The 26,571-nt window shown below is 40.8% G+C and overlaps 4 protein-coding genes across 10 annotated transcripts; 2 read left to right on the top strand and 2 right to left on the bottom strand.

Annotated features, from left to right (window-relative positions):
* The first annotated feature begins 405 nt into the window (after positions 1-405).
* dnajc9 (DnaJ (Hsp40) homolog, subfamily C, member 9) lies at positions 406-3,206 on the top strand. Its single transcript, XM_034100821.2, has 5 exons — positions 406-762; positions 1,784-1,924; positions 2,257-2,511; positions 2,662-2,748; positions 2,831-3,206. The coding sequence occupies exons 1-5, from the start codon at positions 589-591 to the stop codon at positions 2,936-2,938; spliced, it is 765 nt and encodes a 254-aa protein (XP_033956712.1). The 5' UTR covers positions 406-588; the 3' UTR covers positions 2,939-3,206.
* Positions 3,207-3,292: 86 nt separating this feature from the next.
* On the bottom strand, positions 3,293-13,625 carry fam149b1 (family with sequence similarity 149 member B1). 4 transcript variants are annotated; one of them, XM_034100017.2, is made up of 17 exons: positions 13,168-13,625; positions 12,230-12,346; positions 11,518-11,662; positions 10,294-10,442; positions 10,036-10,179; positions 9,485-9,634; positions 9,224-9,405; positions 8,992-9,134; positions 8,329-8,397; positions 7,767-7,882; positions 7,293-7,517; positions 6,375-6,501; positions 6,073-6,198; positions 5,781-5,862; positions 4,904-5,041; positions 4,696-4,822; positions 3,293-4,592 (listed from the first exon to the last, which is right to left on the bottom strand). In XM_034100017.2, the coding sequence occupies exons 1-16, from the start codon at positions 13,212-13,214 to the stop codon at positions 4,740-4,742; spliced, it is 2,043 nt and encodes a 680-aa protein (XP_033955908.1). In that variant the 5' UTR covers positions 13,215-13,625; the 3' UTR covers positions 3,293-4,592; positions 4,696-4,739. The 4 variants fall into 4 exon arrangements, with proteins under 4 accessions (XP_033955908.1, XP_033955907.1, XP_033955909.1 ...); XM_034100016.2 differs by lacking the exon at positions 3,293-4,592 and having other exon boundaries at positions 4,665-4,822; XM_034100018.2 differs by lacking the exon at positions 3,293-4,592 and having other exon boundaries at positions 4,665-4,822; positions 6,375-6,453.
* A 387-nt stretch (positions 13,626-14,012) lies between these two features.
* ecd (ecdysoneless homolog (Drosophila)) lies at positions 14,013-22,749 on the top strand. Its single transcript, XM_034100962.2, has 14 exons — positions 14,013-14,131; positions 14,259-14,488; positions 14,577-14,694; positions 14,831-14,918; positions 15,179-15,357; positions 16,829-17,021; positions 17,215-17,343; positions 17,469-17,594; positions 17,746-17,831; positions 17,948-18,051; positions 18,611-18,869; positions 19,056-19,123; positions 19,201-19,427; positions 20,449-22,749. Exons 2-14 carry the CDS (start codon positions 14,284-14,286, stop codon positions 20,683-20,685), a joined length of 2,019 nt encoding a protein of 672 aa, XP_033956853.1. The 5' UTR covers positions 14,013-14,131; positions 14,259-14,283; the 3' UTR covers positions 20,686-22,749.
* Positions 22,750-22,756: 7 nt separating this feature from the next.
* On the bottom strand, positions 22,757-26,269 carry LOC117459826 (solute carrier family 35 member D3). Of its 4 annotated transcripts, none has more exons than XM_034100964.2 (5): positions 26,096-26,269; positions 25,281-25,335; positions 24,668-24,869; positions 23,247-23,547; positions 22,757-23,172 (listed from the first exon to the last, which is right to left on the bottom strand). In XM_034100964.2, exons 2-5 carry the CDS (start codon positions 25,304-25,306, stop codon positions 22,766-22,768), a joined length of 936 nt encoding a protein of 311 aa, XP_033956855.1. In that variant the 5' UTR covers positions 25,307-25,335; positions 26,096-26,269; the 3' UTR covers positions 22,757-22,765. The 4 variants fall into 4 exon arrangements, with proteins under 4 accessions (XP_033956855.1, XP_071061765.1, XP_071061764.1 ...); XM_071205664.1 differs by having other exon boundaries at positions 24,668-24,864; positions 25,288-25,335; XM_071205663.1 differs by having other exon boundaries at positions 25,281-25,344; positions 26,098-26,138.
* Between the last annotated feature and the right edge of the window lie 302 nt (positions 26,270-26,571).

Genomic DNA, 26,571 nt, shown 5'->3' with positions numbered 1-26,571 from the left:
ATAATCACAATAATTTAGAATTATTGATACTTCAAGTACATAATGTCAGTAAATAGTCATGATAGTGTAAATATATATTTAATTTAATTCAAATTAATTAATAATCAATATTGATGTTGTAGTGTCTACTCTAGAGGCTTGTATTCATGTCAGGTTTTGTTAAACTTGTTGACACCTGATAAATGGCAGATCATATTAATTTGTATGTCTATATATTTATACAAATAAATACTATCTTCACGAAGGTAAATAAAAAAAATTCAGAAGCCTACCTTTATCTGTTGTAAAGTAATAATTCGTTTTTCTTTCATATTTGAAGGAAAATCTGTGATAATGAATCCTCATTACATAGTCTGACGAGTCTGATCATGGGAACCAATGAGAGGCCGTCTGTGGTCGTTACGTAAGCACGTCGCTGCGCGTACGGCTGAATGTGACAGGTCAGCGCGCCAAATTGATATGCAAACAAAGGGAAGGCAGAAGAAAATACGACTCGTTTAACATAGAAATAAACTGTAAAACATCGTAGAGACCCTTTAGACTAGTATATACTTTACCGGATTAACGTTCTCAGACCAAGCTGTCAGGATGGGTTTGCTCGAGCGGTGCGAAGAGCTGTTCAAGTCCTCCAACCTGTACGAGGTGCTGGGCATCAACAAGGAGGCAAGCGAGAAGGAGATTCGCAGGAGCTACTACAAAGTGTCGCTGAAAGTCCACCCGGATCGGGCTCCTGAAGACCCGCTGGCCACGGAGAAATTTCAGGTTAACTCTCCTGGGTGTTGGCTGTCAGACACTATGAACACATGTTAGCGTCACTAGCGAGCTAACAGCTAATTTAACTTACTTTAGCTTCAATTACTAACTCCCTTTATGTACAATAACTAGCTTGATGCCGATTATAATATATAGACTTAGTCATGCGTTTGTGCTATTTGTAGAGAAGCATGGAGGTTTTGGAGATCGTATTCCGACTGATACATTGATTAAGTGCGTTTTTGTAAGAGCTTTGGTTTACTTGTAGCTAGGTGCAAAATAGACTAGTCATGTATGCCTGTATATTATGAAGGACCTTCCGGTTTTCCAGCTGTATACTCTTCGGTAAAAACACCACAATGGTCCTAAATCTGATTTCAACAATAGTTACATTACTGGATAGCGAATTGGATCAAATACTAAATGTAATTTTACATCACAATCATGCTATATTATGCTGTAAAGTGTGGTATAACTTTTTCAAAACGCAGTTTAAAAGATGTAGGCTATGCATGAAAAAAAAATCCAGTTAGAATTGCCTGTCTCATTAAATACATTTTTAATAACACTGTCAACAAATGGTATAAATAATTAAGCAAGAATACAAATTATAAAATTAAAGTCACTTGGATAGAAAAAAAGATACACAGTAGTTGATACCCAACCAATGATTAGGAACGTACCTTGGTTGGTGATTGGCTAATGGTTACACAAGCCAAAAAATCGTTATGACATCATAAAGCCAAAAATCTAATCAGCTCATTTTCAGACAGGTTTTTATAGGATCAGGACAAAAAGTGAGCTAATCTTGTTTAAGTATAAAAGTGCATGTTGCATAATAGGTTCCCTTTAACTTTGCCTTGTTGTATTGTCATATATACTAAACCTTATATAGATATGGCTTTTTAAAGCTGATAATATCAATAGTTCACTTCAACCTCCCCATCCTATTTTATATTACTTGTAAAATCTATAGGGTTATGGTAATAGTACGGTGTTGTGTGTATGATCAAGGCTCATCTGACTGCAGGTGTTGGGGAAGCTGTACGCCGTGCTGAGTGATACGGAGCAGAGAGCTGTTTACGATGAGCAGGGGGTGGTCGATGAAGAGTCTGACGCCCTGAGTCAAGACCGCTGCTGGGAAGATTACTGGAGACTGCTCTTCCCCAAGGTACGGCATCACAGCAGGTGTTTTCTTTATTGGTATTAATGTGACTTAATAATGAGACACACACATTGCTTTGTGTTATACATGTGATGTGAGATCTGGAGTGAGTCTATTACAGGAGTTTTACTTTAGTTGATAAACAGAAGATGGGGATGTGTCACTGCACCTTCCATGGAACAATAAATTAAAAACCTACAACGCCATTGTACCCAGGGATAATGGTGGAATATTGCACACCTAATATTTTCTGCTAGTTTATTTCTAGCAGCTTTGCACATAATATAAATGTATTGCCTTGTGAAGCAACCTTTGTGTTGTTTCTCTCCATCTCCTAGATTACAGTGCAGGACATCCTCGAGTTTGAGAATAAATACAAGGGCTCTGATGAGGAGCGGAAGGATGTGATCCAGCTGTATGTGCAGCACCAGGGAAACATGGACGTCATCACAGCCTCGGCCATGTGCTGCTCTCAGGAGGATGAGCCCCGGCTCTGCGGCATCATCCAGGCGGCCATCGATAGCGAAGAAGTCCAATCGTTTCCAGCATTCACGAAGGAGAGTGATAAGAAGAAGAAGGCTCGTAGGAAGAGGGTGAGAAATGTGTTGGCGGTAGAGCCGCTAAATCCTCACAGCTCATATTCTATTAATGTCTAGATTTGTTTAGTTAGTGTTGCAAACGGGAAGATGCTACCACATTTCCACTTATGACGTAAACTCAGTTTATTGCAATTGACCTTCCAGGCTAATAAGGAACGACAGGAAGCAGAGGAAATGCAGAAAGAGATGGGCCTCGGCGATGAGGATGACAGTCTTGTGATGATGCTTCAGGTAATGGTTGCGTGTATGAAATAGTTTTTTGCGGGTTGTTTTTCTTTCTTTTAATAACCATCTTTTCATTATTTCTTTCCAGCAAAAACAGAAGTCCAGAGAGCAGAATTTCAACAGTTTCCTGTCTGACCTTGAAACAAAATACTCCAAAAAAAGTGGGCCCCAAAAAGGAAAGAAATCAAAAAAGTGAAAAGCAGGCAGCTGTGATTATTGTAGAAAGCATTACGATAAAAAGCAGCAGTCTATAATACACCCTTTTATATTAATAAGTGTCCAAGTGCATGTCTGATCGGCTGCTGTTGAGCGGTTCCCGTCTTGTCCTTTATCTAGCCTTTCTATGTTGCAATTCAAATTTAAAGTGACCCTTATCAAAATGTAAATGCAACCTTCATTTCTTGTCATGTTTGTCTTTTATTGTCAAAATCTTCATAAAACACAAATAAATTCATATTTATATACATCGTTTTTACAGATTTTTTATTTGTGTATAAAATAGAATCAAAGAAACTGCATCCAAGAAAAGTTTTGATTTTCAAGTTGTCACTCGTGTTGCATGGCTGTCCGATAAATTATTTTAATAACTAATGAAGGGCAAACTAACCTTTGTGCAGTAACCCTGACGATACCCGTCAAAGCGTGTCTTTGCTCAGGTGATGAAAATGTACTTTAGACACACTGCAGTACAGACATGATTGAATCCTTTAGTTATTTACATAGTTCCTTATACCTGCCTCTTGTATTCCTACATTATATTGTAGTAGGTAGGGCTGCTCGATTATGGCAAAAATCATAATCTCGATTATTTAGGTCAATAATTGATATCACGATTATTAAAAAACGATTATGCATTAGATGTCACTTGTTAGACGCTTTCATCCAAAGCGACTTACATACTCAATACTGTGGGCAATCCCCATAGGAGCAATTTGGGGTGAAGTGTCTTGCCCAGGGACACAACGACATGCTGACTGCAGTGGGGTTTGAACCTGTGACCCCCTGATTCCAAAAACCAACGCACAACCCACTTCACCACACGCCTCAGTATCCATTTACTTTGAAAACATCGATTTATTGAAGTATATCGTTTTATTTCGATTACGTCGTTTTTGTAATCGTTGCAAGCCAACATCGTAATTGTGATTAAAATGCGATTAATTGAGCAGCCCTAGTAGTCGGTAAAGCATGTGAGCTGCAGAGATGTTCAACCACCCAAATCCCTCTTCTGATTTATGATGAAACCGCTTCAATGGAGGGAAAGGCAAGAAAAAGTCAAGATGGCATTTCTTGTTTCTGTACGCAAGTTGTTGTTTTTTTTGCACAAGGCGGTTGAAAATGGTGTCCTTATAAAAGATACAGTACTAAACTCTGATGTTGCATCAGAGAGAGAAAAGTGCTTTTTAATTTGTATCCTCTAGGGTGCCACAGTGACGCGTCCTAAAACCCGGAAGTAAGTTAGCATTTGACCTCTTCCGGTTCCTTCGACAAAAACCAATGCAATTTCTCCATAGGATTTTGGAAAATACCTCGAAATTATGTCTGTGGTTGACACACATTGAAGAGACAGATCACGGTTTGCATTGTTTTTTGTCGAAGGAACCGGAAGGAGTTTACTTCCGGGTTTTAGGACGCGTCACTGTGGCACTCTATATCCCTGTCTGCGTGAATGTGTTATTCCCTGCATAGTCATTTACCAGTAAAGCAACACACCATGGAGGATTATTAACTCAACATTCACATTTAAATAATATATACACATTCAGATCATACATACAAATATCCACGCATACCCCTCATACTGTACAATACGATGTTACTGTGTGTTTGGCAGCCACATAAGCTGATTCCTGAAATACAAAAATAGGCCTCTTAACAAAAACTTAATCAAGCAGCATTATGTGAAATAAAAAATCTGCTACTTCTGTAAAAAAAAAAAAGTTTAGTGGTCACCGAGTGTTGAGTAAAGATCCATGGCTGAAGGGTCTGGAGGCGAACTACAAACCGGGTCTGCTGGCTCGGGATGAGACGCCCCCCCTGGTGTAAGACCGAGGCGGGACGGACACAGGCATCAGAGGCGCTGCGGGGTAGAGGAAGGGAAACATCTCAAGTTAAGAAAGACACTGAACTCTGGAAGGTTCCTCTGCTTTAATCTACCGACCTGGGACGGGGGCTTGTGGGTCTGGCTCCTCTTCGTCTTTGATGGGCAAGTGCCCCAAGGGGTGGTGGGAAAACGAGTCCAAGAAAGATGAGCTGCTGATGCCAAAACTGACGCCGGTCACGCCGATTCCAAGTGAGTCTGGTGAAATTAATGAATAATTTAATGCATAAGTTATCAATTGATTTAATCCAAAATACATATTTCTTACTACACAGGCATTGGCCATGTACAGTTAAAGTACAGGCAGAGCATTAAGAGTGTCAAAACAGGTTGATGGAAGATCTAACTATTCATTATTAAACGGACAAGTCAAATCAAGCAATCTGATTGGTTCTTAGCCGTGGTATAATGAGCGTATATCACGGGTAGAATTGTAGTTACTTTTCACAAGTCATGTATCCCTCCGCGTCTGAGAAAAGCTACAACCGTTACATTACGTCCGTTACGAAACTAACTAACTAACAAAGCTTTGCGTCGGGCCGAACCACGCCCCTTAGCTGTGATATAATGACCATATACCACGGCCTGTCGTGAGCTATTGCTTAAGTGAAACTAGGGATAAACATTCAAAATATGGGTAAATAGTTGAAATGTTAAGCTATGGATAACAGTTGACACATTTAGCTTAAAGTAGTGCATACATAGTTGCAATAGGCTAAAAGCATTATAGATAAACACTTGAAGCTGATAGCTAGAATACAATTTTAACATGAACATTAGTTGTGGTGGCGCCGCGGATAGTCAGATAAAAAGGGTTGGGAGCCACTGTAGCATACAACATTCACACATTAGTTTTTACCAGGAGCATTTTCTTATTTTCATATACATATATATATATATATATATATATATATACTATTCAAGTTACATTTCTGACCTGTTGCCACAGAAGCTCTGCCTGTCCGCCCCTGCCCGATATTGTCCAATACTGTGAAGGAACGCCGGTATGGAGTGTCCGACTGAAAAAAAAATACATGAGTTAAAACTTAAAAGCACTATCTTTGATACTCAAAGCACTACAAATGACCCCTCTATTGACAACTAAATACAGAACATAAATGTATTAAACACCCTCCTTCATAGGACACAATAAAAAAAATGTCACTCTATAGAAGGAAACTAAATCATAGAGCATGGGCGTGTGTTTTGCTAGAAAAAGAGCCTCTCACCCTGTAAGTGTGAGTGGTGTTGGGGCGAGAGAAGACGTCCAGCAGGTGGTGACGATCTCTCGGTATTGAACTGCCAGCTTCGTCATTTATAGCACTGTGGGCGCGGCTGGCTAGGCCTTTCTGACGCTGGTCAAATAAAGGATAAATATAGTCTTTAAAAAGTTGGTCACATATGGTGCACTGCTTTTGATAGATGCTACAATACGCTTGTTTAACTGGTCGATGTATTAGAACCTAATCTGTGTTTCAATTCAGCGATTTAACACATTTCTCTTTGTGAGTGGAGGTGTTTCTGTCCTCACCTGTGCATGTTTGGACTGCTGCCCTGAGTGAGAAGACTCAGGCTCTCCAGTGCTGATGGGGGGAAGAAGTGTGTTCCTGCTGAGAGGGGTAAGCAGCGGGGAGGTCAGGCGGTCGCTGGCTGTGGGTCTGTGGACCAATGACACACACTTAAAGACAATAACAATGGACAGATTGTTCTTCGCTGCGTCGAGGACACAAACATGTACTTCTTTGTGAAAAGGCCGTAGGAGTTGTTCATATTCACAGCTTAGGTGTCAGTATGAATGCTAAGTTAGAACTTTACTTGTTGTGATAGTGTTGATAAATAAAGAACACATGGGATTTTATAAATATAGATAATGTTTGTTCTTTAGTGCTGTAATGAATTATGTTGCCACAGTGCAGTAACATGTTGAACTCCCCCAGTTACAGATGCTACAGAAACAGAAACATGATACAAAAAGGAATAGTTTAGTATTTTGGAAATTCACTAATTGACTTTATTGCAGAAAGTTAGATGAGAAGATGCTACTTTCATACTTGTACAATTGAGTGTACTAGTAGGGGGGAAATGTAATAAATGTGCTCACTGAGTTAACATTAGGGTAGTTGCTGAATTTTGCAGAAGCATAGACATTCTGTGTGAAAGGAAAAGTATGTGGCACAGTTAACACAAAAACACTTTCAGGTTCATAACAAGTTCAGCTGTGAAGTTAGCATCACACATAAAACTTCTGTCAGCCTATCTGCTTCCATCTACCTCCCCCCTATCCCATTATTCTCCTGCACAGAGCCATAAGGCTCAAGTTAAAAGGGAGTCTGTTTTCAAAGTAATCTGCCTCTGCACCCCTTCAGTTACCGTAGAGGAGAAAGAGACTAGAAAAGCTAGATAGGAGTCAGGGTGGGGCTGGCGGGGTTCCCATGATGCCTCTACTCACAGTCGTGTCCCGCGGATGACCTCATCCATGTATCCCGCCGCGCACGACTGACTCAGGCTGGGAACCAGCGGCAGGAGGGTTCGGGGGGGAGGGTTTCTGCGCCGGGCAGACTGTGCCGGGCGGGACAGCGAGGACGAGCTCTGCTCCAGGGCCCGCCGGAGGCGAGGTTTGCTGGAGGGGACCACGCTGGAGCCCGGTCTGTGAGGGGCCCGCTCCTCTGGCTCCCTGTGGGGGGGGGAGGAGATACATCATGCTGCCAACTCACTGTGTACTCTTTCCAAACAGGATGTTCAGAACAGGGGCAAAAACATGGCTCAAGTGAGGCTATGTCCTTCTATAATGTGTATCGATGTGAATGGAAAATTATAAGACATAAATGCCACATTCCATTTCCAAATAAATATTAAACGGTAGTATGAATTTACAAATGTGAGAAGAATGTGTCATTGATTTTAGAAATAAATGTGGTCATACTGGTTTCTCTCCAGCACACTGAGGTTCCTCTGCTGCAGTGGGATGCTGTGGATCACGATGAGGTCATTCAGGTTGTGCTGGGTCGCTGCTGCTGCTGCTACTGCCACCCTCCCAGTCTGTGGAAACAGTGTGGGGGGGAGGTGGGGTGGCAGGACAGGGGTAAAAGGAAAAAGTAAAGGAATAATTTAGAGAGGTAAGGACATCATATAGAAGAAAATGCAGGTCAAATACAAATTATATTTTTTTTCAAGCCAGTGGCTACATGGTTAGTTTTTTTTTGTAATGTTCAATACAACATATTGTCAAAGAAAAGGTTATTTATCATGCAGTGATCTCATGAGGGCCCCATATCTGCTAACAACCACAAATAACATTCACAACACAAAAAAAAGTAATATCTAGCAAAACAAATATTCCAACATTCTCCTTGTGGAAGAAAATAGAAACCGTATGTTGCAGTTAATCAAGATAAACGGTGGTTAATCAACAGGAACAAGCACATTTCATCTAGAGATACAAATAACGTGCCACCAATCTGGCTGGAAGTGAGGGTGTTACATACAGCGGAGGGCCTTTTCTGCTTTTTGGATTTTCGTCTGGACATGTGCTTTGAGCCCCTTGACTTTGTGCTCTTAAAAAGGGAAAAAGTTGTGACCGAAGGAAGACAGTGGATATAGAAGGAACAAAGGTAGAAGAGTGGATACGTAAAGACAGGAAGAAAAAGGAAAGGTGTGTGACATAAGGAAAGGGAAACATAGAGAACATAATCAAAGGGTACACAAAGCACATTGGCAAGGTGAAGGGCAGAGAGTAAAGAGGGAAGGAGAGAAAACAGTGATACAGGTTAATGAACTGGAAGCATTGGAAGACCGCAACAGGCAGGAGTGAAAAAGAGTCATTTGTGGACAGTCGAAACACGTAAAGCCTGCTAACACCTCACAGGTAGAAAAGATGAAAAATGGTTTATATAAGACATTTTACTACAAACATCATTTCCTTTTCATGTTATATATTACAGGAGTGAACTCAAGATAAAATGCAAACTTTGGTTTGAACACACAATGTGAGTTCCATCTTATAAACCTATGTATATTTCCTGTTATCATTATTAAATGTGTTTCATTGCATCTAATGGATGACATTTCAATACATTTGAATTGACCTCCTGAAAATGCAGACAGTGATGAAAGTGAAATTAATCCCCCCCCCCTTGTATATCACTGACCTGGTACTGCAGGCCAGCTGTGAGCGGGGGCACCCTGCTCTGACCCAGTTTGGGCAGCATCGTGGGCAGCATGGAGAGCAGCATGAAGGGATTCTGGGCGTCTGGCTGCACGGGGCTTAACATCCCGGAAATCATTTCATCATCTGCCAATCACAAATAAAAACCACTTCCAAATACGGTAGGCAAGAACAGTTTAAGTTAACGCATGTGAAATATATGAACTCAGCCCTACTTGAAGTGCAGCATTCCCAGTGACGCTGAACCAGCTCCTTCATCCAGCCGACCAGCTCCTGCCACACATCATCGAACAGCAGGTCGAGCACGGCCTGACGGCGACACCGGTAAGGAGAGACAGGGGGTAGAGTGTGTTGCCTTCGAGCTGACTCGGAAAAGTCCTTCTCCCACTCGTCCTCTCTGCAGTAGAAAGTATTATGTGAACACCTGGGATTCAGATTCATATTACTGTGTAGAAGGATAAAAGGGATCCACTTACAAGTCCCTGCTATCAAAAGCCAGATATTCCTCCATCAGACCCTCCACCTCAATCACTCTGGGCTTATCGTGACATCTGGAGGTGCCAGGAGGCTCGTCCAGATGTGCAGAGGACGCGACCAGCGCCGCTCTCCTGCCCTGCACATTCAACCTTTAGCCCAAGACAAGAAAACACATAGGTAAGCACCTTAATAGGGTAAGCTTACAGACAAAAGCCTACACGTCCTGTATGTTCGCTATAAATAATAAATCAACTCTAACCTAGTTGACAACAGGCTGAACAGCAGAGAGAGTACAAACAAGACGTTACACTACGTGCAAACAAGACATTACCCTGAATGGAGACATAAATACAGTGACACAAACTCCTTTATGTAATGTTTTTTTTTAAGTGAAACTCAGTGATGCATCTTAACAACTTGCAACAGCCACTAGAGGTAGTCACGTAAACATTTCTGACACGTTGTTTTCGGTAATGAAGCACAGACAGTAGATCCTGACACCAAGGAGAGGTTTCTAACAGGTTTCAGAGCCAGTGCAGTTACAACTTACTCTGCGCCACTCTTGTCTTTCTCCTGGGACTTCACACCGCTCTCTTTGCCGACTGATGTGCTGCTGGCGGAGCTGCCTTTCCCTGAAACAGCGTACCACTGGAAGCCCTCATCGCTGGGACACACCAGCTGAGACCCCAGGATCCTGAGTGACACACACAATGAGTATGTCAGTAAAACAATGACGCTTTGTCTCCGCTGTCGACATTCATCTCTGATCACACTACCACTGCAAAGTAAAGGCTCAAGGATAGGATACCGAAGATGTGGGAACCGTGTGGCCCACTGCTGGCATTCCTCCTGCAGCCCCTGGAGTATCCCCCCCCCGCTGCCTCTCCCCTCGTACAGCTCTTTGTCGATCTCCTCAAACATCTGCTGCACCTGCCGTGACGCCGCCTTGTCGAACTCCTATGGGACAGAAGAACAGAAAGGGGAGGACACACAGACAGACAGCAGAGCTAGTTATTCCTCTGTTCTCATACACCGTCTCTATGATTGACGGCTGCTTCTTTCAGTCTGTTCATCAGTTATTTGCATCACGTCGACATTCCTTCTGTTTTTGTATCTCTTAGCAAGCTTCTAGGTTTAGAATGGTTGGCCCCTGTGGCCCTTTGGGAGGTGTGTATGCCTTTGTGGTCAAGCAGGATTGTTCTACTGTCTCAGAAGAGGTTAGAAAGCACTGCATAATAACAAACAAATACCCAGTGGAATCGCGCTGTTGGAGCCATAATGCATGTGTCTTTGTTTGTATTTTATCTGTTTCATTAATGATGCAGTTCCAACTTTCTACACAAGATGGAGTATTCACTGTGTGTGTGTGTGTGTGTGTGTGTGTGTGTGTGTGTGTGTGTGTGTGTGTGTGTGTGTGTGTGTGTGTGTGTGTGTGTGTGTGTGTGTGTGTGTGTGTGTGTGTGTGTGTGTGTGTGTGTGTGTGTGTGTGTGTGTGTGTGTGTGTGTGTGTGTGTGTGTGTGTGTGTGTGTGTGTGTGTGTGTGTGTGTGTGTGTGTGTGTAAATGTAATCGCTGGGTGATCAGGTGCAGGTGTTTTGGGACGGTATGTTAATATATATATATATATATATATATATATATATATATGGACAACAAAATAAATGGATCGATGGATTGAAAGATATACACTCGTATGGACATTGTTTTGTCATCTGGAACACGCTTCCGAACTTAGTTCTCCGGTTCCCATCCCTCAGTGGCTTATGTATGGATAAGGTTAAAAAGCCACTACACGAGCTTTGCATATAGAAAGAAGTAGCCGACAATGAAGGCATGGCCCTTAGGATACAGTGAACGGTTCTACACGGTTCAGTGAATCAAAATCTGAAAATATGTGGATTGCTTTTGTATCTTTGCAATAGACGACGAAACAAGGCTAGAAGAACAAACAATGCTCTGTGTGCACGCTTGAGCATGTTTTCTGTGGGACATTCATGCTGTCATCATCAGTGGGATCTGAGGCTCACACTTACATCATAGCCCCAGGAGAAAACAGAGCTCCTCTCTGTGGAGATGCCAGTGCCTGTGGAGCTGTGGATGGCAGACCACGACTGGTTGGAGTCTACTGAGATGACGGTGGGACAGTCAGAGTGTCCCGAGGCAGCCGACGTCTCTGAGCTGCGTATACATGACAAGAAGGTTGTGAAGTTTATGTCAAGTTTGAGAAGTAATGTTTGTTACATTTAGGGGTTTCTGATTTATAGTTCCAACCCTTCCTCTTCTTTCTACATCAAACCCTTTTCTGTTCCACATATACCCTATTCATTTAACAAGTATATTCAAACACCTGGATTCTCTATGTAACATATAAAGCAGGTCCATGTTATGTGGATGCCTGAATCTTACTTGATGACATAATCAAAGGCAGGGTTTCAAAGTGGAAACTAAAGGGCAAATGTCAAAGTAATTGAATATTCTAACAACCTGACTCATCATTTATTCTTTTAACCGCACATCTTAAGGAGGCAATGTGACATCAATTAATCCACTGCTTCTGGGTGTCTTGTTTCACATTGAGAGAGCCTTGAGAATCAGCTGTCCACTGAAGATGGTGTAAGATTACAAAATGAGTTTAAAATAAAGAGTATGTTTGTTTTCTAGCTGCTAGTAGTTTCATCTTGGCGTTACCCTGAAGTTATCATTGTTTATTTTGTGCAAAGACAAGCCCGGGTTGCCAGAAGTTACCTGTTGTGAGCGGAGACAGCTTCCTGGAGGTCATGGAGGTATCGCTGAGGTGTCTGGTTATCGTCTGCTTCCTCTGGGAGTGGGTGGTGGTCCAGGCTGCTGCGAGACAACCCACGACTGCAAACATGACAGATTGAAACCATTATTCAAAATATTGTAATACAAAATTACATTTGTTATCACATATTGCAGAGGCCAACAGCGGTGTGTTTAGTGTCAGTGATGGGCTTACAGTCCCCATTATAACATAGCGGCTGATTGTCTTCCAAGTGGTTGAGTCGAGTCAGGAGTAAAACAAAGTAAGATGAGCAAATAATATAAAGGATGTTGTTGAGGTTTTGCATGGGTTATCCCTTTAAATATAAATTAAGTCTTGCCTCAAGATGTAAGAATACAGATTTACATTATAGTTTTAGTTATTATTTTGTTAATAGTTCACAATTGCATAATAACCCCAAAAGACATGTATGCCATTTAGACATTTCCTTGTCTCTTGGATGGGGTTTGGTTTTTACAGGATTCTAAGAAATCGACATCTTCCTATACTTGTATATTTTTTAATGACACTGGTATGTATGTATGTTTATATTTCACATTCATTTCGGTGGGCTTTTGTTTTTACCTCTGCCTCATCCTAACACGTACTAAACATGTCTTGCAGACACTGTTTAAAGCAAACCATCAACACAACAAGGAAGCTTGCTCCTCGTTATCTTAAAAGAATCCTGTCCAAACCAGGCGACAGACCTTGGTGGAACATTATGGACTTTCATAAACTAGAATCAATAAAAATATTATTTTACATTGTCATCTGATAGTCCTTCACTTTCCTCCAGTGTGTAATAAAAGCACTCAGCCTCTGACAGCTGGGAAAACGTGTTTACAGAGAACTGCTACAGTACATAATCCAGCTCTAACTCTTTATTTTCCGTACTCACATCTCAAGTTTGTGGGATACAGGTCTTCTGTTGTATCGTGAAATCATCCTCCCTTGTCTCCGTTTTATAGGCTCAAGCCCTCGTCTCTCATCCTCGCCTCCACGTCCTCGCCTCGCTGGGAACAGTTTAGAGGGGGATGTGACATCTCCTCTCGACGGCAGATAAACACCCTTAGTGAAGGAAAGCTGGAAGTGGCTAAGGATGCTAACGTTGTTTCTTCAGCTAATAGGAGGAGGCTACGTCTAAAAACAAGCTAGCTAACGTTACATGAGCGGACGAATACAACCCCAACAAGGCACGGGCAACATTGTGTAATTCCCCAAAAGGCATTTCCAGTTAGATAAAACTTGCTAAAATAAATTGGCCAATTAAAAAATAATAGGTTTACATCTTCAGTATAATGTTAGTGGAGCTAGCTATCGCCACCTCAAAGGATTGTCTTGCTAATGTTAGCACCACCAACAACAATAATACGGCTGTCATGGATACGCAGTTCCGTAAGCCCGCTGCCTCATGGGAAATGGATTTCGGACTACCACTAATAGGCGTTAGGTTATTGGCACTTTCACTACAATTCCCAGCATTCATGTCGACAACGTAAATGCGTTCCTGAAATGTAACTGCTTGTCGTTGGTTTATTGTGGTATGTCGACTAACTTCAGAACCTACATTATATGTATTATTCATGTTTTATTAATTTGTTAGGAATCGGTTTTATTGTTGTTGTATATTTTGTTTGATGTATATTTATTTAGTTTCTGTAGTACAACGACGTTTGGTCATATGTAAGGTAGGAACTATTATGTGGCACACGATTTGTCGTAGTCGAGTATAATTTGCGGTGGGACCTAAACAGTGACAGAAGGCGTGCTAGCAACGTACGTCGAAATGACAAAAGTGTAATACTTTTTCCACATAGAAATCTATCCGGACCTCATCTACATATATCTTACATAAAAACAAGGTAAGGTTGACATACATGTCCAAGAGATTGTACTGAATATCAACAGGAATACATTGTGTTTAACTTCGCTGTTGTTTAGCCGTTAATTATTGGTAATATTTCATGCTTACTTTTTATTGAAATCTAGATACAGTCTTCGAAAAACGAATACAATGGAAGCCCTTCAGAGAGGAGGGATTCAGGAGGATATGGTTCAGTACAAACTGTTTCTGGTCCAGCCACAAGGTTCAACTTTACAGCAGACCGAAGAGCATCTCACACAGCTAGTAGAGGAGATTTTAGCAAAGGTTGCCCCACTTCTGATACAATACATCTGGCAGCATCAGTCATTCAACCTCAAGTATCATCCTGAGAAAGGTAACGTTTTGGTCAACATTAGAAAGGAACTGAGGCAAATAAAAGTACCTACACTAAAGACTAATATATATGTTATTTGTATTGACAGGTGGTGTCCCTGCTCACATTGGAGGTAGCATTCAGTTTGGGGACAATGTGGAGGACGAGTGGTTTATTGTTTATCTCCTGCAGCAAATCACAGAGGCCTTCCCAGATCTTGCAGCCAGGTGTGATTTAAAAAGTGGTCTTTGTTTTTAAATTTAAATAAAAATAACCAAATATTTGGATTGCCATATTACAGTATTTCAACCTAAATTAATTGATGTTGTTATTTTCTTGTCTTTTTTACGTTTGTTTGTGAAGAGTTGAAGACAATGATGGAGAGTTTCTTCTCATTGAAGCAGCAGATTATCTTCCGAAGTGGCTGAATCCAGACACCAGTGAAAACAGAGTGAGTCAACTAGACGAGTTGGAAATACATTTATGATGTGACAAATACTATATACATTAAGCACAAAAAGCAATACAATTGTAATGTTTACATTGGATTATAGCAGTAAACAAGCTCTTAAGCAAACACAAAATTATGATACTTATATGTTTTGTTTAGCAGGATTATAAATGAACAACCCCTGTGATTTTTGAGACTTAAATTAAGTAGCCAGAAGTAAAAGGTATAAGCCTTCATTGTTATACTAATCTCTCTTGCAGGTGTTCCTCTATAGGGGAGGGTTGCATATTCTGCCTTCTCCCTCCAAATCCAGTCCAGTGGGGGTCTCCAGAGATAAAGTACCAACTGTGGCAGAAGCTACAACGCTGCTCACCGCACATCGAGAGGTCTGTCAGGCAAGCCCCAAGATCTGTTCAGCCCTGAGGAAGCGATTAGAGGGGTGAGAGTCTTAAAAGTTGATTTTTAATACACAAATGTATTGCAAGTTCATTGTCATTTACAGTTCGCCTAAATCTTTCCACTAAGATGCTCTCATCTAATTCTTAGTATCCATGTCTGTATGAGACGAGCCATATATGATAAAATAATCAAAAATAATTAGTGCTGTCAAAATTATCGCGTTAACGGCGGTAATTAATTTGATGAATTAATTGCGTTAAAATATTTAACGCATGTGCAGAATGGCCCGCCCCATACGTGCCACCAGTGGCAGCGCCAGGGTATGGCTGGGGTAGGCTACACCCATACCAAGAAATGGCTTAGCCCCACCATGAGAAATTATGTTAAAGTAAGCAAAATAAAGTCTGCCAACTCGCGCGGAGTAAATTGCACAGACAGCAGTTAGTAAGATTGATTTCAGTAGCCACGGTTTTGAAAACTTTTGTCACGTAGTGATCGTCTTCTCAATAGAACACCTTTGATAACGGCGTAGTGTTGTTGCAGGAAGTCCCGACGGAGAATACTTGTGCTGTAGTACAGGGCAGAGCCATATAATAGTAATAATATGGCTCTGGTACAGGGGTGCACATAACTGGTACGCAGGTTATGTACTCTGAAATGCGTACCGTCACTTGTGTCTCAAAGCGCATTTGTGTACCGACGTACTTGTGAAGCTTTTCCAGAAGGCGGTTAGATCACCGGACGTCAGAGTCGGTCTCCGTGTGCACAGACAGGGCTGCTGTTAACGTCGGTCTGTACAACGGAATTGTGCCAAAACTACGCCAACCGGCTGCGGAGGGAGACTCCCCCCATCACTGGAGAACTGCGCTAAAACAGCTGATCACAACGTTCACACTCTGTGGTCACGAAGTACTCCACTAGCCCCCCCCCCCTCGACTTTCCTGAAGTACTCCCCCGTTGATAGAAATCAACACGTAATGAATTAAGACCCTACGGTTTGATGATTGATAGGTGTGTGGGCTGTCTTTCATTTTGACATGCAGAAATATGTTATAGTAAACATAGATAATGTATGTTAAATGGATATATCCGCCTTCTTTCATTTATCTTTCCATTCCCACAACAATATACATAAATAAATGGCATATTTTGGACATAGTTTGAATGGTGATTAATCATGATTAATTAATTTTTAAGCTGTGATTAATCTGATTAAAAATTGTAATCGTTTGACAGCCCTAAAAATAATATAAGGTACATTATAGAAGAAATTGGCAACATTAGCTCCCTGTGGTCATATTAGCTCAGATTTTTGTATACTGTATGTTTCAATTATATCAGTGTTGCATACGTTTTTCCTACACATTTGATAAAACATTTGGAGAAGCATTGGAATAGCTTGTTAACGGCCTCATAAATATTGTATGTAGGTGGATTAAAAATAACATATCGGCACGTACTGGTAATGTATCGAAATTTATAAAGTAAACCAACCTCTACTCTTCCCTTAGGTACCCAGAGAAGATTGAAGGTAGCCTCCATCGTGCCCACTGTTTCGTACCTTCAGGTATCGCCATGCTGTTAGCGCAGCGACCAGACCTCATTGCTCCTGCAGTGTTGGCGTTTTACCTCCGGGATCCAATAGATCTGCAGGCGTGTCGAAGCTTCAAGACCTTTCCTCCTCACACAAGAGTCCTCACCTCGGTAAACACACTTTATGATAGTGGCACTTGAGTCAAAAGAAAGAAAAATATGTTGAAATACTGCCTCTATGTTGTGTACTATAGTGACTGTTTGAGTTTTTCATCTGTATGTTTCAGCTTTTGTGGAATACCTTAGAAAACCTTTCACCCGAAGTTTAACCTTGTACTTCACTCGTATGAATATGTATTTTCAGGTGACATTCACCCGCTGCCTGTACGCCCAGCTGCAGCAGCAACAGTTCACCCCCGACCGGAGGAGCGGCTTCACCCTGACTCCTCCCTCTGACCCCCTTTACAAAGCACATGAGCTCGGCATGAAACTGGTGAGCCATGACATTTGTTTCCTCTTTATTCCAAGCTGTTTTTGGATAAATAAAACTAGACATTTGGTAGAATGCAACAAGGACTGTGTGTTCTATTTTCTAATATTTCTGATTATTTCTCCCAGGCCCATGGCTTTGAGATCCTATGCTCGAAGTGCAGGCTGCCATCATCTGAGCCTGATGCTCCTGTCAGCTGTAACCCTCAGTGGAAAGGCTTCATGGAGAGTCTGAAAAAAAATGGCTTCTTCCGGGTAAGTCACACCGTTTTTATGTTGAGGGCAGAAAAAGAGTAGCAACTTAACCACACCTGGAGTATTAAGTTAGGCAAAAAAAGCACAGATATGCAATCTACTCCGCATGTCTCTAACTGTTGAAGTTCACTTTCATTGTTGTGAAATGCAGGAAGAGATGGACGGTTCGGCTCATTACAGAGAACTGACTAGATCTGCGGAAAACTTCTTCAAACAGTCTGTCGCGTCTAAATCAAGGTAACGACTGTGGCTCTGCATCCATATTTATGAACACTGTGTGGATATGCCTGCCTGCAACACTGAAGGATATCTGTCTGAGTGTACATATTGTGTGTGTGTGTGTGTTGTCTCAGCACTTTGTCCCCGGGTGAGGAGGTTCTCCAGCTGCTGAACACCGGCAGTCCTTTAAACCTGGAGGAGATGAAGAAACAAGAGTCACAGCTCCCCCCAGAGGACAGTGAGTGAACAATCTATCTTAACACAACAAGGTCATATTGTCCTTTCAGTTTGTTTGTTTGTTTGTTTGTTTGTTTGTTTGTTTGTTTGTAAGTAGGGAGGGTGTAGCAAGAGCCAATTAAAAAGCCATTCCATTTTTAGGATGATCAAAGTCATCATGGTGCTTTCAAGCTTAATCTCTTTCACTTTTGTTTACATTGTGGGACAGGGCACTCTTTTAATAGCACATCAACTTGAATGTATCTTAAACTTGAGCCCTGACAGCAGAAGTCAAGTATCAAAATGTCTGAACATAGAAATGTAGAGCCTTATTGGTCAGGTATGCCTGTGGAAATGTTCCTTTTTTCAACTTTCCTTGCTCACTAAATATAAAGACAGGCTTATAAAAAGTAATACATTGCAAGAAAATAGATATTGTCTCTACCACCTGGGATTGTTCTGCGTCCTGCCAGTTGCCTTTAGTTTCTGTTCTTTTGGTATGCATCCTCCATTCTCTAGCATTTCTCCCTTTCAAGTAGTTCCCATAATTATTTCTGTTTGCTGTCACCTGTCATCTACAGGTGACAGCTGGCTGGATATCACAACTCAGGATTTAGAGCGCATGTTGGAGGAGAGGAGTGGCGGCAGAGCTGATGTTGGCAGCCAAAAATCCATTTCAAGCAAACAGACACAGCATGTCGGGGGGGCAGAGGAGAGGATAAAGGAGGCGGAGGATGACAAGGAGAAAGAGGAGGCCGGGTACAGCCTGGTCGCAGTCAGTCAGGGGATGAAGAACTTCCTCAACGCCATGTCGTCGCATGAGGGGGCTGAACTGCCCTGGTGAGGAAGAATCTGTCTGGAACACCTGATTGATTTTGACAATATTGAATAGTAATTTGGAGAAAAACACAGCCTACACATGTTGAAGTACAGCTAATCTAACCAAGGTATAAATATCTCAAAGCTCAATGTCCCACCAAAAGTCTTACATTAAAGGTTCTCCATTGTTTTTATTTTGTATTACAGGAGCAGTTCCACGCAGCCTTTTAGTTTTGAGCCTGACTCCATGGCCAGTGCACTGGACAGATTACTAGGTATGTAGTTCTGTAACAGTAAAAAGAATGAGCAGCGACATGCCACATCTTTCTCTGACTCTTTGTAATCTTTATAGGAACCACAGATGAGTTAGATTCAGATGATCTAGATGATGAGGATGATGATGATGATGATGATGATGATGATGAGGAAGATGACGATGATGATGAAGAAGATGAAGTTGGGTCGTCTGGTCACGCACAGATGAACGGGACAGATAGTTTGGACGGTCTCAGAAAATACATGGACCAAATGGATCAGGAACTAATGGGAACTAATATAGGACAAAGCTTCAATGTGACGGTAAATCATATAAAACATTTCCCCATATGTTTGTTGATCACACAACACAAAGTGTCCTCCTAAATAGTTATGGGTATTGTTGGGGAAACAATTACTATTGCCTTTACAGAAAGTATAGTCGGTAACATATTCCAGGTATAGCAATTTTAAAGTAACATGACTTATTTACATCCAACACGGAAAACTATAATAATGACGAGACAAATGTGTATTTCAGAATCTGAATACCTTTTATTAGTCCCACGGAGGGGAAATGTGCGTAGTAACGGCAGGAAAAAAAGCCACAGACAGCTTAATGTTACATGTGTTAAATATGTGACAAAATAATACAAAATAAAAAGTTACATAATTTAAAAAAAAGACATCCTGTAACAGTTCTTAGGATTTAGCAGCCAGGCACACTTGCCTTATTTAATCAGTCCTCAAACAACGATCTGAAATATAAATGTCCTTCCCACACCCGGTCTAATGAGCCGATACAAAGAAACCGGCCGAACTGCATGCGCAAACAAACTTTACACACCCGCACCAACTCCTAACACAAATCTTACCTATCCATTGCTGTAGTACAGATAAAGGAAGTGGACAAGCCCCCAGCTGTCATGGCCTGGCTCTTAGCCATAACAAATGCGTGGAAAGGACAATAATATATATATGAAAGATGTTTATTTTATTTATTTATTATTTTCAAAACTCAACGTGACCAAAGCCAAACAAAAAGGCAAGACAAAAGAATTAGCGACGTGGCTGCTCTCCCAGAACAGGTCCTCTGCAAAGAGAGAGATCGAAACTCTGGCTCAGGCCTTTCAATCCTCCGGTGCCAGCAGCCAGGTGTCCTCAATCAGTACTGACACAAACAGAGAGAACATTAAAGGGCCATACCCACACCACAGGAAACAGTAAAGCAGGGGTCGTCACAGTTATTACGTTACGTATTTTTGGGTAATTGTAACAGTTGCCTTTTTGTGTATCCCTATTATGTACGTCTTTCCATGTGTTACTGTTTTTGTCCTTTCTGCAGAATCACAACAAGGCAGGATTGGGCAATGGCGGCCCTCATCCCTCTGCCACGGACAGTTTCCCAACACATGAAGGTATGGAAGAGACGGAGGAGGAGATCCAGCCTCTGGATGTGGATCTGAACCTGGTTGCCAACCTGCTGGAGTCCCTCAGCTGCCAGGCCGGGCTCGCCGGGCCGGCCTCCAACCTGCTGCAGAGTCTGGGGATCCACCTGCCCCCCAACTCTGACCCCTCGTAAAGGAAAGACTCAGGTACTTAAACATGGAAGAAGGATCAGCATTCACAGTTTACCAGGCTTCCCCTAAAGCTGTTAGCTAAAACCTTTATTCACATTGATTACACATCTGTTGGCAAAGTACTCATGGAAGTCGAAGATGTCCTGTAAAGCTTTTATTGTAAACAACACACTTCGGTTTACATTTGGTATTTCACACTGAAATGATTGTGTACACTGTGAAACTGTATACTTTAGAAATCATAAATGGGTTGGGTTAATTTCCTTTATTATGAAACATTAACAAAAACGATTGGATTGTTTGTAGCTTACAGTTGGTATAAAATGTACACAAATATTATACATGTGCACAATACATAAATAAAAAACAGACATATAAAGAACATTTGCATAATGCAATTTTGGTCAGGCTAATACAATATTGTTATTTTGGTTTGGTCCATATTGGTGTGCAAGTCATGCTATAAATATGCATACACATTTTGTATAGCATGCCGCCATCGATCATGTATGATTGGAACATGCCATAAGGCTGTGTCAAAAGGAATGTGTCTAGTATTTAGTTACAGAATAATTGTGACTGTCGTATACATAATAAAAAAATGTTGTGTCAGCAAGTTATAATGAACCGTTTTCATGTTTACACAGGATTTATTATACATGCTGCTCTGTGTAATGTTGGTGTTTTTTTAAGCACTTACATTTGGTTGTTAAAAATAAGAATAAATATTTTTGGAAATAAAGTCTTATTTGAGTTTATTAAATGTATACAGATTCTCTCTGGAGTCTCAACAAAGTCCTTATTTAGCTTCTGGTAATAAGTTAAAGAGTAAACTAGACTTGTTATCACGATCCCTTTTCATCTGACTGACCTTAGCAGTCAGATTCATTCAAGGGCAACTTCTTCAAACAAACCTCTGGTTAAAAATTATTTCAGCTAACGATCTGAGTTAAAAAATGTTTAACACTGTTAAATAAACTCAATATAGCATATTCTACGGTCTGTGTCCACGTTCCTTATCGTGGGCCCTTCTCATCTGAAAGAACTCTCAGAATCATTCAAGGACAAACATGGCAAATACATATTTTCATCTTAAATACTGTTTTACAAATAATTTCACATACATTACGGTCAAAAAGTCTGTGTTCGCTATCAAGAACTTGGTGTTGTTGTTTATCAACCAATTATCTATTTTTTTTAAAAAGCCATAATATTTGAATCCACACAGTTTTTGCACCAATACTACATTAAACAAATATGCTTGTTTAATGTTGTATTGGTGCAAAAACTGTGTGAAAGAGTCTTTCGCTAAAGAATTTGAAGACATCCGCGTTCTTGTGACGCATAAATACTACACTTCCTATGTAGGTGGACCAGAGTCCGGTTGTTTAGTTCACTTCAGAGGTCTCGGACTGCGTTCACACCAACCCAAACGAACCGCACCAAGCGGCTAACCGCACTAGGGTTCGATTCAACTGGACTATACAAGGCTGGTGTGAATGCGACCTATACTGCTGATAATGACTTTTCATTGCTTTCAAAAGGTTCTTCTTTACCTAACTGGAACAGGGAGGTCTTTTTTTTTAATGTTGTTTGGACTTCATGTGTTTTGTTTGTACTGCTTCCTGTCCTCTACACGTGCTCACTTTGCCTCAGTTGCTTCAGGCATTGTCTCATCCTGGCAAATATTTAAAAAAAGTTCCCCCAAGTTAATGAGCATCGAGTGCAGTAAATATGCCCTCATATGTTGAGGGCATATGGAGTACATGTTAGTAAAACATATATGTTATCTAATAGAAACAACACTCTTTTATTTACCTCATTTTGAAATGGTGTAATCTTGACCCTACAACAAAGGACTGGGTAATAAAAGAAAAAAAACTTGTCAATTGTGTTGGAGCCAACTGTAAATCATTAGCTTGTTGCAATATACTTCTGTATTTTAAATCAGGGGCTACTGTGAATGGAAAAAAGGTGGTGATGTATCTCGTTAAACCTGAAGTAAAATGACACTGAGGCCATTAATGTGGATTACATAACAATGTATGTGTGTCCCATTAATACAGTATAAGAGGCAATGGACTACATCAGCTGGAGGAACGGCTGCACCACTTGCCTCGCTGAGTGTAGCAGTGCAGCAGCAAGCGGGGACACACACAGAGCCGACATACCGACCAGGAAGTTGAGCGCCATGCCCAGCAGCAGAATGGCGTGCAGATACCCGTGGAAGAGCAGGCTTTTACAGCCGCTGTGAGTCAACACCTGCCAGGGGCTGTGTGGGTGCAGCAACCACAGCAGGCCCAGCAGCCAGCTCTGGTTCACCAGCTGAGTGTAGTAGATGTCAAAAATGGAGGCTTGGGCATCGGGGGAGTGGTGGCGCTCAGCCTCGGACACTTTAGCCAGCCACGTCAGAGACAGACTGTGGAGGATTACATCCAGAGGTGCATACATGTACTCCAGCAGATCCACACTTGGCAGTCCCTGTGAGGCTGCAGAAAGAAAGAGGAAGCTGATTAAAGGTGCTTGTATTTGGAATCGTTTCAACTCTGAATAACATTTTTACCTGTGATGACGAAAGAAGTCCCACCCAGGATGGACATAAGTACAGAGATTTCCATAGACGGAGAAGATGACAGCTTCTGAGAGAAACTGAAGCCCATAGTTACCATGGGGAGCAGAGGCAGCATGAGGGGGAAGAGGCTGGCATAGGAGCTGCCTGCTTTGGCCCACATGGAGAGCACAGCATGGGTGCTGCTGCAGATGGAGGGCACCAGCACCCTCTCACCCAGGGACCTGGAGTAAGGCTTCAGAGGCACCAGACCCAGGACATGGAGGAGATTTAGGAATAAGATAGAGATCAGAACCTGGGGAAGATAATGTGAATAAAAATAGTTAAAGTTTATATTAAAAAAAACATTAAACACTCAAATATATTGGGTGGAAGTATTTCAGTAACACTGACATGAGGCTTCTGATTTAGGATTGTGAACAACAAGCTACACCAGTTGCTACAAGTCATTTACAAAGTCATTGTTGAATGCATAAACAAATTATGTCTCTTTTTAGCTTTTTATGTTGATACAATGCTGGAAAATTAATTGCAATCATATTAGATTAACATTGTTTTGTTTCCATAATTTACCATAGCTTGTTTTATGACCAAAATAAACACACAGGTGTGCGGACACAAAATAGAACATTCCTATAAAACTCTGTCACTGACATAAGTAAGTACGCAATACCTTTAACCTTAATCACTGCTTTGTGCACTATTAACAGTGTTAACTTGTGTCATTCAGCCTTTACAGCTGTCCCCCACGCAGGTCTTTACTTCAGTCCTTGTAAATCACTTGCACATGTGACATAGTAAATCAAACCACTTCCTTTTTGTAGTTTGATTTACAAACCTTGTCATATATATATATAATTAAAGGCAATACCCACATGACTTATTGACAGTCACTGGCAACAGTTTCAACCTTTTTATGCGGCAACATTGAAATCTCTGTCCTTTCTGGTCAGCCATTTGGTTGAACATCTATTAGGCCGGGTGTTAATCAGCACTAAAGACCTTCTGTCATAACCCACCACTAACACTATCCCACGCCCTCCTGTCCTCCAAACTAAAAAAAACACACACAGACACACTCATAGCAAAGACAAAGTTACATTGCCAACACCTTGCACTTCATTGTACAGTTGTAAAAATCTTAATGATTAACAATTTTAGAGAATTATTAATTAATTACACATTATAATTGATTTATAATTGTTTTATGATCATTTTGATAAAAATAATGATTTTTTTTAAATCAGCATTTTCTTGCATAAATGTACATACTTTACGTGCAAGTTTTAAATATATAAACATATTAGGTAACATTGATGTCTTTTTAATAATGAATTAAATACAAAGATGCGTGCATGTTTGATTGATTCAGATTAAAATGTGAATCATCATTAGAATAGAGCCAGGCAGCCTACCTGGGCGAAGGAGAGAGCCACTGCATAGGGGTAATGGTACTGAGGGACGAAGATGTCAAGCACAAAGTTTCTGAGCTTGTCTCCCAGGGCGTATATCACCAAGACCAGCAGGAAAAGTGTGGGGACCAAGGGCTTCAGAGCATGATTGGACAAAAGACTCTTCTTTGCAGAGGCACACCATCCCCTTCTCCACCTCCCTAAACTAACAAAAGTATTTTAGTGTATGAATGCAATTAAAAATACACAGTTGTGAATGTGTTTGGTAAGAATGGTATTTTTAGTTAAAATAACACCATTTTAAAAACTAAGCCATCTGTGGCAGTAGCTTATGTATGGTATATGCCACTGCTCCTAATACTGGGTTAAATGAGTCTACATTTCACTGTGTGCTTTGTAAAGGTGTTCAAATGAAAACGCTTATTCAGAAAATCCTCCATTCACATTTACATAAAACCAAATGATGCTCAGATAACAAGTAAAGTTCCTTAACCACCTGGAGGAGGATGCTTTGTTTGACTAAATAATGATAATGTGTAATGCAAATAAAGTTTGGCGAAATACACTGTTGGCTTTCTCATTTGCCTGATTCCCAGAATAACAGATGTAATCTTACCTTTTACCTAAAAGACATGCTGTCATTTTGTGCAAAGGTCACTTGCTGCTGGGATCTGAAGCCAGTGTGCGGAAAAGAGAAATTTACATAAATCCAACAGACCAGAAAGGAAATCCATTTGGACTTCAAGCATTCTCAACTGTTATTGCTGTGCTGTTTACGTGTGCTGAGGAACTATTTTACATATATGTGTCTTAAATTCAAGACAGCCAGCAAAACAGCCCCTGTCTTATCTTGTTTCGTAAATATGGGGTTACATTATAGTTCTTACTCAGTGCTACACAGCCATTATGTTAACTGCAAGTGTGCTTTTCCATTCAATGGTTTTATTACTTGTATTACTTAATAACATGTTTGTATTGATATGCGTTTCATTTTTCCTCGCCAAACTGCGACACAATCTTCCATACTAAACTAAAGTTCATTATTAGGCAGGAAAATAAAGAATAAAACCAGGTCCATATAATAAACAGAATTCTATAATAAAAGTGTTTAATTTAATTTAACAGAATATTTTAGATCTATATTTACACACATTCAAGAGCGTTAATATCTTGTTTTTACTTGTAAAATAAAGCTGAATACATGGTTAGAAACAAGCCTACTAAAAGATCACATCCAACACACCTTTTTTAAGTTACAGACCCACATATGGACATTTTCTTTGGCTATAATTATACCTTCGCAAAAATCATACAGCTATAATAGGCTATTAGCTTAGCATTTAGAGGGCAACATACACTTTTAACATTGTGGACCTGTTTCGTGACGCAGAAAAAAAGACAAAAGCGCGACAGTAAATAAACTTTACTTACCATGTGAAATTCCTCTTAAAGCCGTATTCCATCTTTAAAATACACACATTTCCCCTCGGTGGCAAATCCTAGGCTATCACCAAATGATAATAACACAGTTTTAGTGTAACAGAGAAGACTCCTGTTGCTGAATGATGCGTCTCTCTGATGTGCAGCGGACATTCACCTCTTCTCTGTGTCTTGGAGAATGGACTTTGGTCCTCATTTGTTTATTTTCCCATAATTAAAGAAGCAATCCTCCGTGGACACTTTTTTTTATAATTAAAAGTCCGTTTCACCCAAGAAACACAGCAAAACTGTATGATCTTTGTTTGCTGACACATTTTATTACTAAATGTTTGATAATGAGTCAGCAGCCTCCTGAGAGGAATGCGACCCACAAATGCACCTCAAATTGATAATCCATGCATGTTTAAATATATTGATGCACGTTCTGCTAATGAGAGAACCATGGCTCTCTGTTTCTTTCCAGCTTT

The sequence above is a fragment of the Pseudochaenichthys georgianus genome, chromosome 15 (assembly GCF_902827115.2).
Source record: "Pseudochaenichthys georgianus chromosome 15, fPseGeo1.2, whole genome shotgun sequence".
NCBI lineage: Eukaryota > Metazoa > Chordata > Actinopteri > Perciformes > Channichthyidae > Pseudochaenichthys > Pseudochaenichthys georgianus.
This window is presented reverse-complemented; position numbering and strand designations above follow the sequence as displayed.